General features: G+C 39.9%; 1 protein-coding gene across 12 annotated transcripts in view; it reads right to left on the reverse strand.

The window, feature by feature from the left end:
- Positions 1-18129, reverse strand: part of LOC135493151 (protocadherin Fat 1-like) — a 97442-nt gene that overhangs the window by 36511 nt on the left and 42802 nt on the right. For 8 of the 12 annotated variants that reach the window (XM_064780124.1, XM_064780132.1, XM_064780130.1 and 5 more), the window contains 8 exons: positions 14493-14703; positions 13784-13798; positions 10272-10547; positions 9622-9642; positions 3991-5486; positions 3687-3870; positions 3220-3441; positions 1438-1458 (listed from right to left, as the gene is read on the reverse strand). In XM_064780124.1, the coding sequence (XP_064636194.1) occupies positions 1438-1458; positions 3220-3441; positions 3687-3870; positions 3991-5486; positions 9622-9642; positions 10272-10547; positions 13784-13798; positions 14493-14703 (2446 nt within the window). The remainder of the gene's footprint in view (positions 1-1437; positions 1459-3219; positions 3442-3686; positions 3871-3990; positions 5487-9621; positions 9643-10271; positions 10548-13783; positions 13799-14492; positions 14704-18129) is intronic. The other 4 variants (XM_064780135.1, XM_064780127.1, XM_064780134.1 and 1 more) reach the window with 2 other exon arrangements.

The following is an 18129-nucleotide window of genomic DNA, read 5'->3' on the forward strand; positions in this document are numbered from 1 at the left end:
ATATAGCTTTCAGTTGAAAGTGGTGGTCCTTGTCTTCATGTAGGCACACAGGAGTGAGATACACACATGGGTGGGGCAAAGCACACAAGTATCAATTATACATTGTCACACCCACTTCAGGGTGAGACACTGTCTCATCCAGTCTATGTTGAGACATTGTCACACCCACTTCAGGGTGAGACACTGTCTCATCCAGTCTATGTTGAGACATTGTCACACCCACTTCAGGGTGAGACACTGTCTCATCCAGTCTATGTTGAGACATTGTCACACCCAGTCCAGGGTGAGACACTGTCTCATCCAGTCTATGTTGAGACATTGTCACACCCACTTCAGGGTGAGGAACTGTCGCATCCAATCCATGGTGAGACATTGTCACACCCACTTCAGGGTGAGACACTGTCTCATCCAGTCTATGTTGAGACATTGTCACACACACTTCAGGGTGAGACACTGTCCCGCCCTGCCCTAGACGAGACAATGTCACATGCCTCAGTTGATCACAGCGATTGATTATGCGAGCAGATATGACAAGAGACGAACTAAAATATTAAATCGTGCAAAAAACAAGTGGGTTGATGATCACCATGCTTTTAACAATTTAAATGAAAGTAACGTATTTCATAGAACCAAATTAGACATGCAATGGTAAACACAGGCAATCCACAAGAGTTAGAGCAGACGGAAATAAATATTCTCGCCAATTTCCTCAGCCTGGACAATGCTAGTCAGTGTCTAGTCCAGTATCCACTGCAAATCCCCAGTCAGTTGAGAAGTTACCACTGACCTGCACTAGATGCATGCTTCACTCCAACATCTACACAGGAGGTTATAGCAAGAGGCAACCTATTGGGTTAGCATAAGCACCACAAAATGTTTGACAGCACCTTCCTGAGAAGGCATAAGCAAACTCCAATAACCAATTTCCGAAACTAAGTCGCCTTGCTAAAGCATTGATTTCATCCAAGAATGCAGAGAGGCACAGTCGTCAGTGCATGAGGCTTACAGCTGCATTCTACTTCAGTTCCAAACAGATGCTACATGAATGTATTGCCAAGGTGTGAGTTTCAGGCAGAAGCTGGGGTACATTTTAGCATGCATTATCTGCTCATAGGCTGGCTGGGTTGGGTTTTCATTTCTGCCGTGCTTTCCCACCTTGTGAATTGCCCCTGGGTATGGCGCACACGTACGACTTAATCAAAAGCAACAGAAACTGTCTTCAGATGCTGATTATCTATCATTCAGACTGTCATTGGCCAATTTGACTCTTTGCAGATCAGCAGCCCTGGTGGAGCTCCACCATCCAAGACGTTGATCGACAAAGAGGCTAATTCACTGTCATTCTCAACTTAGTAGCCGTGCGCGCCAACTTGAACAGCTTAAGCAATATATAGAAGGTATCTCTTTGACGGAGGAATACAACGTTGAAATACTCACATGGCCCTAATTTACCCATGTCTGGGAGGAGGGGAGACAACAATAGAAACAGATTAGAGAAGAGAAACAGGCTGCAAACAGATTCAGGGCAGCATGTGGAAATGTTTGGTGGTTGTTTCAATCGAGTCATGCCCTGTCCAAAAGAATTGGATCAGAGCTCGAACAGGGCTACTTAAAAAGATGGGTACTTTTCAAAGCAAATTTGGGAGCAAATTCAAGTTGCGGTTATTAGGCAACAAAAGGACAACCAAAACAAAACATTTGTCATCAAAATGTGTGATTAACTCCACATGCCATTATCATCACAGCAAACCTGCAAACAAATATTATAATTAGTTGCAAATATCATATTTTCAGAAGCTCTTGTTAGACGCAAAACTTGTGTGTAATGGCAGTGATTGTGATAATCCTAGAAGTTTTCCTAACGCTTTTGTATGTACAGTGTTATTAATGGTATTTACAAGCAAAAGAAGGCCTACAACACCGAAAGGATTGAAGAGATTTATTTGCTAAAGATTTTGTTAAAGTTTGGTGTCTGGAGTACTGATTATGCCAGCACTCTGACTATGACAGAACATCCTTCTACAGGATATGTCAAAATCAGATTTATCCAAAACACACATTTCAAAACAAATACAGTGGAACTCCGGTCAGTGACAAACCCTGCTGCGCGACCACTTCTGCCAAAAATGAAGAAACATCATCAGTCCCAAACATTTTTTGACTTCGAAAAAATTTCAAAATTTTGAACTTTTGAAAAAATTCAAGTCTGAGCGATGAAAAAAATTTCTGAGTCCAAATATTTTTTTCACTTGTTTTTTTTTCTGCTCAAAATGAAGAAACATCCTCAGTCCCAAACATTTTTTTTACTCTTAAAATTTTTCAAAAAAATTCTAGTCTGAAGGATGGGAAAAATTTCTGAGTCCAAATTTTTTTGTCACCACTATGTCAATCTTATTTCCTTGTGCGACTCACAATGGTATGCTACGGCCACTCTATAGATTATCAACGACACCCAACAGAAAGAAGTCCTACTGTTAAATCTATATCGGTCTATAAATCTAACTTCAAACTGCAGCAACAGAAGGACTGATGGGAATGTTCTATTTTCCCAAGTAAAGAAGACAGCATAGGTGTGGATTGAGTTAGTTAGTAGATGGACGCGTCACACCAATATGTGATGCAAGAGACCCAAACCAACTTTCAAAAACACCGAGATTTTTGACAATGTGACTATTAGGCCAAGGGAGGAGAGTCTTATTACTCCGACACCTTCACGGGTTTATCAATACAGTTTATGAAGGCTCACTCTGATATGATACTTCGAGTTCAAATAATGGAAAACTGTGTAGTTTATGTTGGGCTCTTGTTTTGGTTAAAGCCAAAACTCGGCAAAACATCAATGGGGCTAGTTGAGGGAAACAGCGGGAGAATAGACACCAAGCATGAAACAGCAAACAAAACCAGGACACACTGTAAAACTTGTTACCTATGAAACCTGTACTATAAGCTAGAAAGTAAGGCGACACAATTATTGCAGTGGGCTGTTTAAGGAGATTCTTCAGGAAAAACAACATTACTTTTGCCATTGCATGTACCTACTGAAAAGGACACCATATCTGTGTGCATGTCAATTGCAGCTATATTTCTATCCAATTTTATTCAAGAGAGCATTCTTGTCCCAGATTTCATCCTCATATTAGGACTAGCACTAAACTCTACTGAATGGTTATCTAGTGTCCGTTTTATAACTAGGGAATTCATCAACAGTTCACAGCTTACCTGTGTCAAAATCAACAGCAAACTCATTATATTTGTCTCCATTCGAGATGGAGTAGATGAGTTTTCTCTGGTATGGACTCCTCGCTTCAATGTTTATGACAGCAGTGTGTGTCGGGCTGTTCTCGGGAATCGAGGCAGTGTAGAATGCCTTGTCGAATATAGGTGTTGCTTTATTGATGACTTGAAGTGGTACAGAAACATTGGTCTTCATTGGTGGAATGCCTGGAAGATTAATTAACAAGAGTATAGAATCAAACACAAGACTATCTTCGAGTAAATACAAGTAGGTAACTTTTCAAATTGGGACCAAAAGTATTGTAACGTTAATGAGCATGTTAATTTGGTGATGGAACTGTAGCAATGTCCATAAGAAACCTTTTGTGGACAAGCAAGAGCAGCTAGCCATTGTCAATATGTAGGAAATAGCCTAACAAAGAACAGCTTCACACCATCATCTGAACCGTTACCTTTATCCTCGGCCTCCACTATCAAGACTAAACCGCTCCTCTCATCCTCAGAGGATAAGCCATTTTCAACCATTATTGCACCTGTTCGCTCGTTTATTTTGAACTTTCCTGATGTCTGGTTCTGGTAGAGGAGCCGGTACTTCACATCCCCATTCATGCCAATGTCTCGGTCAATGGCAGTTACCTGAAATGGAAGTATCTTCAATAGAAAAAAAGCCGGGATGTCAGAGGTTTAAGATGTCTTAAATCTGGACAAAAGCTTTGGATGCCTAAACGACAAGCTCCTTTGAAGGTTCAGACATACCTGCTTGACTAGTTCGCCCTTCTTGGCATCCACTGACACCACAGCATAGTACGGCTGGTTCACGAACTTCGGGGCATTGTCGTTCACATCCAATATCTTCACCTCAACAATCGCATGAGCCACCTGCGCTTTCACTGTCTCATCTGTTACCTCTACGATGATCTGATACAAATCCTTCTCTTCACGGTCACAGGCTACAGCTGTTGTCTGAACAACGCCGGACGTCTCACCAACTTGGAACAGGTTGTTAGGATTGATAATACGATATCTGAATTGGCGATTCAATGCCGATCCTGCAACATTGATAACAGCAATATTTTGGACTTCTGGTGTTTCCTCCTTAACTTCACCTTGGTAGACATCTTTCGTGAAGCTGAGGTGTGTGTCTAAGCTGCGTAGGACCCCGACATGGACCAATGCGCTTGCTTTGTACTTGCCATCTGATGCCTCCACTGTCAGACTCATGTCACCCGTTATATTTTTCTCCTGCTGAACTGTCACAATACCCGTCTTCTCGCCGACCTTGAAAATATTATAGGGATCGCCAGCACTGATACGATATGTGACCTGAGCATTTGGAGGGCTGTCCGCATCTTCCGTTTCTAGTTCTGCCACGGTAACTCCATGGTATGTCGGCAGACGGAGCTGTGACATGTAAACATCTTGAGTAAACTGTGGCGGAGAGTCATTGATATCGAGAATCTTGATGATGACCTTTGCAGGGATCGTTGAGCTCAGACTTGGTGTGCCCATGTCCTTGACTTGCACAGTGAACTCATACTGCTGCCTAACTTCACGATCAAGTTGAACTTTATTACGCAATGCACCAGTACTGGAGCCGATGTCAAACAGAAGTCGGTATTCCTTCTCAATGATTTCATAATTGAGTAACGCATTGAGATTTGTGTCATTATCAAGTGCACGGACTACTAGAGGTGTATTCTCCTCATCTAGGATAACAGAATTAGGTCCGGCAGCTTCACTGATATTTCCAATGTAGACCTTCTTGATGAACTCTGGGTGATTATCATTTACGTCCAGGATATGGACGATAACAGACGTGTTGGCTTTCGTACCGACCATATTCATGGCTTGGACACTCATGTTACAATACAGTGTCTGTTCATAATCAAACTCAACATTTGTAGATAGAACTCCAGAGTTGGGATTAATCATGAAATTGTCCTTGCACGTTCCACCGACGATCTCGTAGATAACAGATGACATGCTGTCTGCAGAGACTTGAATAACGTGCGTGTTCACTGGGAGATTCTCCTTCAGTTCCGTGGCATATTCGTCATGCTCAAACTTGGGTGGTGCGTTGTTAGAGACAGTGACCATGACCTTGACCTTCCCAGTTGAGCTCAAGGCCGGGTCACCCCCATCAACAGCCTTCACCTGTAGAGTGTAGAGATCCTGGACGTCACGGTCGAGCTCCTTGGCAATTGTGATGATACCAGATTTGGAGTCAATCTTGAACATGCCACCAACATTACCTGAAGTGAGAAAGAACAGGTCAGTTTCACGAGGCAGAGATGAAATGCCAACACAAATATAACCCAATTTGTTTTCAATGGACCAAGGCCGGGAACAGTTATGGAGAAATTGAAAGTAATTTCATAACTCATTTCAGATTTATTTCCAGCATCTGTTTACATTGGTAAAGAGTTCAAACAAACAGTTTTCTCAACAATCGATGATTCAACAACATGAAACTACAAGACATTTTGGACATTCCACTACTACCTGAAACAACTGTGGTACTCAACATAATACCTTCTTGACATCATGCTTTATACAATATCATAATGATTATCATACAACATCGCTAGTCTTATCTTATGAATCTTATTTCAAACCCTCCAGAATTACATGGAGAGCCAAGTTTCAAATCAGGAAGGTTAAATGTCAATTATGAAGGTCTACAATCTTCCCTGCACCTCTAGCTGACAACAATATTACAACAGCAAGTAACACTATTATGCTTCTAATTTCTCTCGCTTTCCTTATGAAAACATGCAAATTTAGAGCAGAATTTAAAATCATGTCTATCAACACAGGACTTTAGCTGGGAATAAACCTCAGAACTTGTAAGTTTGATAACAAGGAATCTTAGAGACTTTCATCATGCACTGGTAGATGCTGATTCACAGCATTATAGGACCGATGTCAGAGACGGTGAGATTTGTAGGGAAAGGGTTCAGTTTGATACAGATAGTTCTCTTCCTTCAAGATGGACCAATTGTCACTGATTTTGAAGCAGGACCCAAGGAAGTTAAAGCCAGGAAACCAGAACCATCTCAAAGACAATCATGTCAACAATCTGTCAGGAAGTAGGACTCAGACTACCAAAACCCAGGAAATGAGAAACAAGGCAATGAAAGAATCTCCATCAAGAGTTCAATCTATATCTGTCTTGTGGTATTGTCCCCGTGATCAAATTCTAACCACTACAGCCTTGGGGTGCCAGGGAGAGTCAGGAGATTTGTGTGTTAAGCATCCAATGTCTCCACATGTCCAACCCATAAGAAATCTCAAATATCTCAAGATTGTCAGTGAATTCCTACCAGACTCAAGTTAGATGTTAGTAATGTCAGATTCATAGGGTTGAACCATCTGTTCTATAAAGTTTGGCCAAACGCATCAGTGGGCGATTGGCACCAGAACATGTCAGTTAAACACAGAAGTTAACTTTCTTGGCCCAACCAATCATAGAGTCCCCAGGGATGTTGCCCTTTCATTCAGATGTCATCTTCAAAAGGGCCAGCTGGGTGAATAGTAGACCACCCTTGCCTTCAAGGCGAATGCTATATGCGGTATGGCTCTAGTTCAACCTAACCCTTTCACTCTGTGTTGGAATGAAGGTACTCTGGTGTTGGATCAGAGAGGGGAAGAGATTCTCTTTAACTGTGTAGGTTTTCATGGGGTTCTGGTGACCTAATAGAGGCTACCTAATTGCAGTTGATAATCTTCTTTCTTTCTCAGAAGAGTTGGAAGATCCCTTTTACATTTAGTTATTGGTAGTATTTGGTTCCAATCTAGAATTCTTTATCATCGAAATCCAATCTACCAAATTAAAGGATAAGGGTCTCCAGGGAGATGAAAATGTAACAACTTAATCCAGATGGACATTTTTCTTGTGCAATACTGACAAGTTATGTCACCAATGACCGGATGAAAGGAGGACACACTTGGTCACTAAGCCGGACCAAACCAAAATATTTATGTGAGCCAAAGGGACACAGTAAAGAGCCAATTAGAGCCCTACTTGACCACCAGATCCCATTCTAACAAAGTTTGGTATTTTGGTCTGCTCTTTGTGTGGTCATTGGAATAATTTGCTCTGAACACAATGACTAAGCCATCTCAGGATGACAGATCAGTGCAGTGGAGCAATGGTACCGAGGGACTACTTTATTGTCAGTGCAACAAGGTTTACCCTTTTGTGGCCAAGTGGGTTTGGGGACCATCTCCACTATCATCTGGGTTATCATAAGTAGGCCCTTTCAACTTCATGAAGCTTTATCTACCTATGCTAGCATCAAGATGTCTTTAAACCGTCTTCCATGAAATGGCTTTGATTAGTCACCCTGTTTTCATTCATTTTATGACAAGTGTAAATATTGACCAAATCATCCCAGCCCATAAATTTTGAAGAGGTAACATAGCTTTGATGTCCAGTTTAGTTGGAAAGATTTGAGACGAATCATAAACAAATCCTTCATAAATCTCATTGAGGTGTTAGTGACTATGAAAGAATATTAACCTCTTTAGGTGTGAACAAAACAACTAAGTTATAACGCCTATTTCAAAGTCATACAGAAAACCCACTTATAGGCTAATGGTCTTTTTCACTCCTGAGAACATTGGGTCTCTTAATTCAAGTGCAATTTTCCATGAGAGTGGCTTTTTGGATTGCTATTGTCTCTTGAAGCGGCTATAAACCAGTGGCAAGATAACAATTAGCAGTTACCAAAAGTCATGTGCAATATTTGTGGTATTTCACTGGTAGGAAGTCACAATAATGGTTGATGACATCAATTTGGTAAAAGTGCAAATACCACCACGCCCCAATGACCAACCACACAGACAGGTTTGAAACACTGTCAACATGTTCTTGTAGCCAGAATAGAAGGCCATAAACTTTCACTCCTACTGAAGAAGGAACAAGATGCAATGAATTTGCTGATGTAAGGACAACTTCAGTGACTCAACTCGATCAGAAGGGTGTGATTTTGTCCCTGTTTCTGATACTGTTGTCCCCTGTCGACAAGAAGGGTGTTCATGCAGAGATGAGTTGGAAGAAGTTGGCACAGTCAGTTCTTGTGAAGGGAAATAGAAAGTCAGATGGAGTAATGACTCCGACCCTTGAAACTCACATAAATGACAGAAGGGGGGTGGGGGAAGTTGAGGCGGTCAGAAAAAGCTTGAGGGGTGAATAAGGCCAAAAACATAATAGATGTTTGGGGTAAGATGTCGAAGTCGGGAGACAGAATGGAGATGGAGCTTTCTTTTGAATCATGTTGAATGGAGAAGAAGTCTTAAAGTGGACTTTAATGATATTACACATGTACATTTACACATAGACACTCTTTATTGAAACTCACTATCAGCAACAATGTGTATCTTGTGAAGTGTGGACAAACAGATTCATTGACTTATCACATGGAGTAACAGGACAAGTACAGGGCCAGAAATTCACTGTCTTTATATGGATTTCCGTTGACGGTTAATGATTTTATATCTGCTCCTCCAATTATCATGGACATGACTTCAGGAGGCTTCAAGTTTCTCACCATCGTGAATTTCTTACCCTGGTTTTATATTTAGGAAGTTAGAAAAAAATGATAGAGCAGTTTACAACATTTTCATCAACTTATTAGCCGAACAATCCACAAACATCATTAAATTCAAATTATCAATCCAAAATAATCAAAAGTGTTTCATCAAACAGAATTTCAAACCACACATGTTAGAAAACAATAATGACACGATAAATTTCACACTGTTACTCTGTACTGTTCCCCCCCATTCCATTTCAAGCCCTAAGTTCAATGTGCCAATGCTGGTTTCATTAGATTATTGAAATGGCAATGAATGATCAATCCTAAAACTCAACTGAAGCTGTACTTCTATGACTGTTAAGGCAAGTTAAGCTTACTGGCAATAAAGCAGCATCTATTGTAAAGGCCCACTGAGATATTGATAAAATGGATCTACTCGCTAAACGCACAAAAAGCTTTATCATCCTTTTCTAGGACAGCCGAATGCAACCAATGGCTAAGCATCACCACATTAAGTGCGGGACCATCTTGCACACTCTAAGAGCAAGTTGTACATTTCCAATGCTATTTCTACTTTCATTCATACAAATTGTAATCTAGTTGGACCAATCGGTCGTTTTTCAACTGCGAAAAAAACTTGGGATGATTTATTTGTAATGTCAACGTTCATATATTCTATTTCCAGCACTTTTTCTCGTCTCTCTTTAATTGTTATCAAACAAGTTGTCAATTACATAAAGTTAGAGAAAACTGTTTAAAAAAAACCACCAAAAAGGTCACAAAAATCATGGGTCACTGCAGCTAAGAGGTGATTAGGTGTGCAGACGAAAAAATATAAGGTTTTTACTTGTGTCGATCCAGGGTGGGGCTGTGCAAAAAATGTATGAAAAGCCTTGTATTTATGGTGTAACCATGGCAACCTCAACGACAGGAGCAGTTGTTAGATAACTTAATGACCACAAGCTTGTGCAATGGCCAGTCTCGCAGAAAAAAGCCCATTACCAAACTTTCACAAAGGCCCTTTTTGCTTCTCCATGACCTTGGAGCTGAGTCTCGTAGCTCCAAGTCAAACTTTCACAGGGAAAAATATCTTATTTTCATAATATTTTGCGAAACCTGGCCAGCTTGAATTGAAGAGTTGTGTAATAAGCAAATCAGCTTCAGATTTGGCTGGACAAAAAGAAAAATATGATATGAATGTAAGGAGCTTTTCACAATGCTAGTTATGGGACGGAAATGTTCATTTTCTTAATCAACTCAGAGTTCAAATTGGTCTCAATGCACAGATCTTCAAAACAAAACTGACTTGTCTGTGGACCAGTGTTAAGAATCCTATAGTGGGAGGAGTCACTTTTTGAATTTTCAACTATGACTGAATAAAGTTATTGGATTATTGGATTGGGATATCATGATAATGACAGCTACCAACTAGGGTTAGTCCTCTAAGACCATCACCACCATACCCAAGAAGTGACAACACCACACTTCACAACTCACCTGATATGATGCTGAATGTAATCTCCGCATTCTTTCCCTTGTCACGATCAATCGCTTGTAGTTGTACAACAGAAGTACCAATTGCCGCTGTCTCAAAGATGCTTCCCTTAAACTCCTCTGACTGGAACACTGGCGCATGGTCGTTGTGGTCAACAACGTTGATGACGATGCGTACAAAGTTGCGCTTGCTGGGTGTGCCCTGATCGCGTGCCATGATGACCAACTCATGGTGGTGGATGGCCTCACGGTCGAGCAACTCTCGTGTGGTGATCAAACCTGGAACAAATGACCTGAGTTACTTTTTGACAGATGAGGTAGCCACCTTCTACTGCTTTACCATCACCTGGATATCATTGAAGGAGATTTCTGTGTCCATCAAAACACATTTGTTGTTCATGGCTAATGTACCAACATACCAAGTTAATTCACGAAAGTCTGATTGGCAGGACATCCCGCTGCTGAGAAGATCCATGTCATTGCTGCCAGCTTCTTCAACATCAGTTTATTCATCCCAATTAGACACACACACACACGTGACATGGTGATTGTCCGTTGAGAAAGCGATGATAATGAATGAAAGACGCTAAGCAAACTCATGAATAAAACTGTGAAATATGACATTGAAACATGACTCCTTTATTATCAAAAGAACTGTTGATACTTAATGGAACAAATTGTGCATGAAAATATCTATAACAGTTTGTGAGAGTGCCATATTCTGGTGCATATTTTTATAACAAGTGCATCGATCAAAGTTCCATGCTAGCCTCTTTTTGTCCGTAGGCCTCGGCTGCATGCTCCTCGGCTAAAAGATGAAGGAGGACCAAGTTGTCGAATGCACCGGCAGATATGATAGATATTTGCAAAGCTAATTCCCTTCAACATTGTGAGGAAGGGGAATCACTATTCCCTAAGGTATATTCTGTTACTGACCAGACTTTTAGATCTAGCTAACATAGAGAAGTGACCTTTGTCTGAGGGTCCTATATTCTAAGAAGGAATCTACACACATAGTCTTCTATAACTCTAGCTAGATAGTAAGTAACATTGGAACCTATGACATTCATCGCTTGTTGGCTTTCTTTACTAGTATACAGTGGAACCCCAGTGACACGAACACTTATGGGACCGAGGTTGAATGGTCGCGTTAGTGAAGTTGAAAGTTCGGGGACAAAATGCATGATTAGGTTTTCCCACCAAAACTGTTGCGAACTTATTCACAAGTGAAAAAAATATTTGTACTCAGAAATTTTTCCAATCCTTAAGACTAGAATTTTTTTGAAAAATTTTCAGAGTCAAAAAAGTTTTGGGACTGATGATGTTTCTTCATTTTGAGCAGGAAAAAAAAATGTGAAAAAAATATTTTGACTCAGAAATTTTTTCGATCCTTCAGACTTGAATTTTTCATCAGTTCAAAATTTTGAAAAATTTTCAAAGTCAAAAAAGTTTTGGGACTGATGATTTTGGTTCATTTTGAGCAGAAAAAAAAACCAGTGAAAAAAAAAAATTTGGACTTAGAAATTTTTTCCACTTTCAGTCAGGGGTGGTCACCGACAGGGGTTCCGCTGTATATCAATTCTAACGTCATATGGCTACTCTTCTTACAATTACGAGTTGGTTATGATTATGGGGGTGTCAAACAAATTGTTATGTCATTCATAATTAGAACCATTTTTATGTGTTATGACAAAACAGTCTAAAAAATTTAATTGTCAATTTTCACCACACAACACTAAAATAGAAATGACGATCGCTAAACTGATGAAATAGCAGAGCACTTGTCACTGGACACAATAGTAAAACACACTGTAGAAAGTAAAACCTCCTCTGCCAGGAAGTGGACAACTTTGTGACAATATAATGAAAAGAAATGAAGCTAAAAACATGTGTTTGCAATATGTAGCATCAGCAAGCTGAGAGGAACTGTGGCTAAAATCAGGGGGTATTAGAGACTTCATCACCTCTGGCATGGAGCAGAAATGAGTTTGGTGAGTTTACTCGGGTTGTGGAGACGTCAACTCCATTCCATTATGTTATTTGGTACTCCCTGAATTCGATTCACAGAACCAAATATCATCAATGATAACAAAATTTACCATCTTATTAATGAAAATGTGAACTAAATGAATGACCAGACAACAGTGAATGAAAAACACTGAACTGCTGAACTAAAATTTCAAATGAAAGATAAAATCACCCACAACAGAACACTTGAGGCAAATGTGATAACAATCAGCAGTTTCTTTCAGACATTTGACGGTTTATTTACATCAATGATAGAAGTTAAGGACCTTGCCCAAGGACTTGTTGTTCATGGAGGAGAGTTTGAATGGGACAAGAGTGGGGGATAAGCAGTATGAATGATATGGTTGTGGATCTGATCTTTAATGAAGGAATCTCAATCAGACAGAGTTCGCAGCATGTCACTCTCCTTACTTCTTAAGTCTATGTGTCTCTCCTGAAACTGAACATCATTCTCCATTGGATTCACACCGGCGGCACATCAATCAAGTGCAAAAGCTTCTTTAATGTGTTATAGCAAAGCATTACCAGCACCTGTCTACCAGGTTAGATCAGGATGAACTAGACTTTATCCTCAATCCAGAGTACAAGCATGAGTTAGAGTTCACCTTAACTAAGCAAGCCCAGTTCTCTGCAAGTGTGTAATCAACCTTTGCTAGCAGACAATCACACCCGGTATTGGTTTTTTGGCAAGAATTTCTATTCAAAAGTTTAAGAGCAAGATTTTAAGCATTTTAAGGCAATGTCAAAGTTTCGAGGTGGATGCATCTTTCAACTTAAAAAGGACCATTTGACACTACTGGTGACGACTGAATTGAACTGAATGAATCAATGCAAGCAGCTGACAGTGAGAAAGGACGAGGAATACAACGTGATTACGCAACACCACGGAAGGTGCCATCTTGTCTCTTTTGGGGGAGGGGAGACCTGATTGACACCATGTAGTGAATAGATGAGTCTGGATGAGAATTTCAGCAAGATTTCACATCATGTCAGAGTTCTTATGAAACTATAATATTGAGACAATTTGGCAAAGTGTGGGATGATAGTTTATCCAACCAGCTCTAAGGTAGCAATGGCAATCAACCCAGTTGAGACTAAGATTTCGTATTTTCACGGTCATTAATAGGGGTAGATGGTGTTGCGTAAAGACATTATTTTCCAAAGAAAGTGAGGAAATGGCAGAAGGAGGATAAAAGCGATATCGATACTCTCTTTATAGTCTGTGCCACCATTAGAAGACTGGGTTCACCGAGCATTACTATGCTGTACAGTTCAATGCATACACAGAGCATTGTCTAAGTTGTATTACTAGACATTTCTCCATGCACATTATCAACCAAACAGTATGTGAAATGCACATGTACCCTCAGTCTTAAATGGTGACATAGACTACTAGTGTCAGCTTTACGCGCAGAGAGTTGTGGCGTATTATGATCATGAGCTCTGACGGCGTAAAATTTAAAACGTTATCTTCTACTTTCCATTACCTGCGGTTGGACTGGCTACAAATGAAAACAACGGCAAGAAATTAATATTGGTAAACTAAGAATAGAGATAACAGTAGGTTTTAGTTTCCTGTAACATTTGAAAGAGCAAGTCCAGTTGTGGAGACGCAACAGAACAAAGGGGAAAATGGTTTGTAAAAAAAATATGCAAAAAATATTCTGACCAAAAAGGGGAAAAAATCCACGTCTTGTTTCAAATGTTCTGCTTTACTTGTTGATATGAAAGGTCCATGTAGGAAAAGCATTGGTACTGACTGAATACTTGCAAAATGTAACCGCCATGCAGTTATGAGAATGACCATGACAGTGATCACTGATAATAGATGTTGATGGAAATGTCTCTAATGCTGTAGCAGGCTCCCAACCAAACTCAACAGAGAATATCAACCACTACCCATTCCAATTCACATTCCATACCACGACATTGAAATTGGATCAATACGCGAGCAAGAACAAGTTGGTTTTGGCTACAGAAAAAAAAGGAGAAACACCAAAAGGGCTGCTTTAAACGAGGCTGATGATAAGACATGTATAGGGTCTATATGCTTATAGTTAATATTGAAGTGAAGGGAATATGATCAGAGAAGGAAAATATTTGAGCAAAAAAACTTTAAAAACAGGATGCCTGCCTATTAAGAGGGTTGTTTTAACACTGAGGTTCTGATTATTTCCACTAGGCGGTGTTACTGACCTGTATCAGAGTCGATGACAAATTTCTTCAAACTTGCTGTATTAGTCGCTGTGTGGATTGTGTAGAATAGTCGCTTGTCTTCATCACGGTCAATGGCAGATACAACAAGAACACTTGTCCCAATCTTGCTGTTCTCCGATATCTCAGCCTTGTAGGACTGCTGTGCGAACTCGGGACGGTTGTCGTTTATGTCAAGGACTGTGACTGCCACCTATGATTGGAAAGGAAAATGATAAGGGTACTGCATCGAAATTGTCTTACTAAACTACTCAATCAAGAAGAGAAAAGTCCAGTTCTTTCCTTGCGGAGAGAATTAAGCCACATGGACTGTACAGGCCAGACTCCTGAGCTATGCCCTGCATCTCAGTCAGACCTCAATCCTATCTATTCTCCCCAAAGACAAAAATCACGGCAGCATTCGTCTTTTCAATCAAACTGACTCCCACAAGAGACATGGTTTTGTGAAAAACTTAATTAGTCAAACAATAATATCACCACCATTTGAGATTCCAGCTCGATATAGCCATATATCATGCTTAACAGCGTGATCATTGATTTACTGTTTCTGGTGGGGTCATACTTCGGTTAACTGCACCGGCGGAGCTAGGGGAGCAAGCGTCAGACATTGACTTGGATGCAGATGCTTTTGGTATACTTCAATCTCAGTAAACACTCTTGAAAAAGCAAAACCATGTCATCATATCTGTCATTTTTACACCCTTCTATAGTTGGATAGTTGAGAGGGTCCCCCATCCACAAATAATCACAATGGTCTGTGCCGTCTATCAGCTCCTTTGTCATAGAAATCTGCACTGAATTCCTTGCGATAATTTCAAAAATCTGATTACAAAATGAACTCTGATGCGTTCTTATTAGATGATGGCAGCAATGTCAGCCCTAATTACTCTGTAGGGAAAGCCAAGTAGCTATCTGAAGTTCTGGGTCAATAGTTTAATGGATTGCTTCCTACTGTATGAAAGATTGCAGCAGAGTTGATATACGTCAAGTCATCTTGAGAACTATTTAAGATTGGCACAAGATAGGAAAGCCAATGATATTTCATTTCCTTCTTTTTAAACCATTTCAACGGTGTGAAATTTGCATTCAGCAGAAAGTTTGCAATTGAAAATTAACACAAAATAATCATGATCCAAATGGGGTAATTCAAAACAACTTAAGACTTGCACCACAACCAAGGGAAAGGATCGCCTTATAAGTGGGTTGGGAACATCATGCTTGAGATTTCTGAACCAGGAGGTAAGTCAAATGTACCCCTCACAACCACAGGTTCAGCTGCGCAAGAAACCGGGAATCAGATTGTTTTTTGGCTGGATGAGTAATCATTCCAATGAAATGGTGTGACCAGTGACATAAGGTTGACCTTTCTGAAGCAGATCGCAAGGGGATAAGGGAAGTAAGTAACCAGGTCCTTTAGTGGTTTAGAATGCAAAAGAACAGGAAGCTTTCTAGACTCATCTCACCCTATGGGATGACACCCACCAAGGTTAAATCATAAAGGAAAATGGACCAGAGTACCTTGAGGTTGAGCCATCCAAAGTGAGTAGTGTCGGGAAAGGTAACATACGACTAAAACACCGCGCCCTAACACTGTCCACTGGTATAACTATAACTCGCTGAGTGGGAGGTCATCACCAAGGTCATGTTGGGCAAACAGATAAGTGGTCCTACTCGCAAACCGCCTACAGGAAAGTATCATTTCAATACTCACAAAGAGTTTCTTCACCTAGAGACAACAAGATGAGACATAGAGCAATCTTTGGCACAATGGTCTCATCTCAAGATAAACACTGAGCTTGGCCATCGTATTACTATAATCCTATTTTGTCTTCTCTCCATTGTATTGACACAGTGCCTCCAAGAATAACTACTTTAGAAAACTTTCCAACCTTGGAAAGAATTCAAATGAATACATTTCATTGCATTTTTAGTCATTTTATTCTTCAAATGACACTTTGTTCCAACTAATAAATAACCTGTCATACACAAGACTGTGTTTTCATCATATTCCCTTTCATATTTTCACCAGTTTGCCATCCATTATTATTTTTGATAATTACTTGTTTATTTGCCAATTGCGATCAATAGTTGAAGTAATGCCTAAGGCATCACGTTTGAAAGAAAACTATTGTAATTCTGGTAAACAAACATATTTTCTATACTTGTCACAAACTTCCCAGGGATGAATCTTAATTTTGGTTCATTTCATCCGCTAAGAATAACAGCCTGTATTGAAATTCATCAGGGATAACTAAGCAAAGAGGAAACATCACTTTTCTTCATCTCGGGTCAGAAGGTCATGTATCTCATTATGAATAATACAACTCTGCACCCAACAACCTTGTAAAATGGAGACTATGATTACTACTGATATCTCATTAATGGTAATTTGAATGCAATAAAGTGGCAAATGCATCCATTCCATACATGAGGGTGTTTCACTAAATGGTCATTTCATGGTAGTTAAAAGTCTTATGTTGATCCTTGATTGACTAGCATTAGGACTTACTGTAAATAGGCCTGCATGCACCCATCATTTAACAAAGGGTGTTCTGGGCCATCGCTAACCACCACAAGTTCAGACCCAAAATTAGCACAATGCTGATCATGAAGTCATGGCTTCAAATCAAATACTTCTTTCTTTTTTCTTCACAAGCATTTGTGTGAGTGTGTCTAGATACAGTATGCATTAACTAGCTGATTCCAGTTGTGAGTTCAGTTGGCCTTTTCTCAACTGATTTCTAATGATTTCTGACCACGCTCTCAACAAAGTCATACAAAACAAAAACTTTGAATGAAAATCAGAATAGCTCAATCGCTTTTAAACCGTGAAGCAAAACATGGCAAGGCGAGTAGCTTGCTTACATGCTAGCCATGGGCTGTAGATTTTACCATTAGTTCATTAGCATGCTAGCCTATGTAGTAAGCTGCTTGGTCATGATAAAAGCTACAGGCATCAATAATGGCTTGGAATAGACATTTTGATCATATCTATCATTGGCCAGCATGACACAAGTAGTGACCATAAGCATTGGTATCTCTGAAGAGCATGATTTTGTTGCTGTACACGACCATGAAATATGACTATAGAGGACTCCAGAAGCAAAGAGTGCTCTGCGTAATTGGATATGCTTTAGCAACAGATATTGTTTTGGACAAGCAAACCATCAGAACTAAGCAATATTTATGGGTTTTATTCTGAATATTACTTTCGCACAGGACCTTATCTGGGGATAAGAGGAGTCACATTACTTGATTATTATGTCCAAGTTATAAATGCACCATATTGGAGACACTTAAGCTAGCCACCCATTAGCTAAAGGGAAACGACCGAGGAAGGGAGGTTTCAGGTCAAGAAAGCCAAACAGATCGTAACAGCAAGGGTTGCACCATATAGCATCTTATTTGTTACAAACCCAGCCAATTATCAAAGAGCCAGCCAAAAAGCTACTTTGTATTTACTTCAATATATATATAAGCAACTGCCAAGATGCCAACAAAAGGTCAAAGCCAAAAATACATAAAATATCACCACTGTGAAAATAAACTGATACATAAGAAGCATCTTCAAAGGTTTCTGGTTGTTTCAATGAGATACGCCCAATAGGTTAACTTATTG

Source organism: Lineus longissimus, chromosome 9 (assembly GCF_910592395.1).
Source record: "Lineus longissimus chromosome 9, tnLinLong1.2, whole genome shotgun sequence".
Classification (NCBI taxonomy): Eukaryota; Metazoa; Nemertea; class Pilidiophora; order Heteronemertea; family Lineidae; genus Lineus; species Lineus longissimus.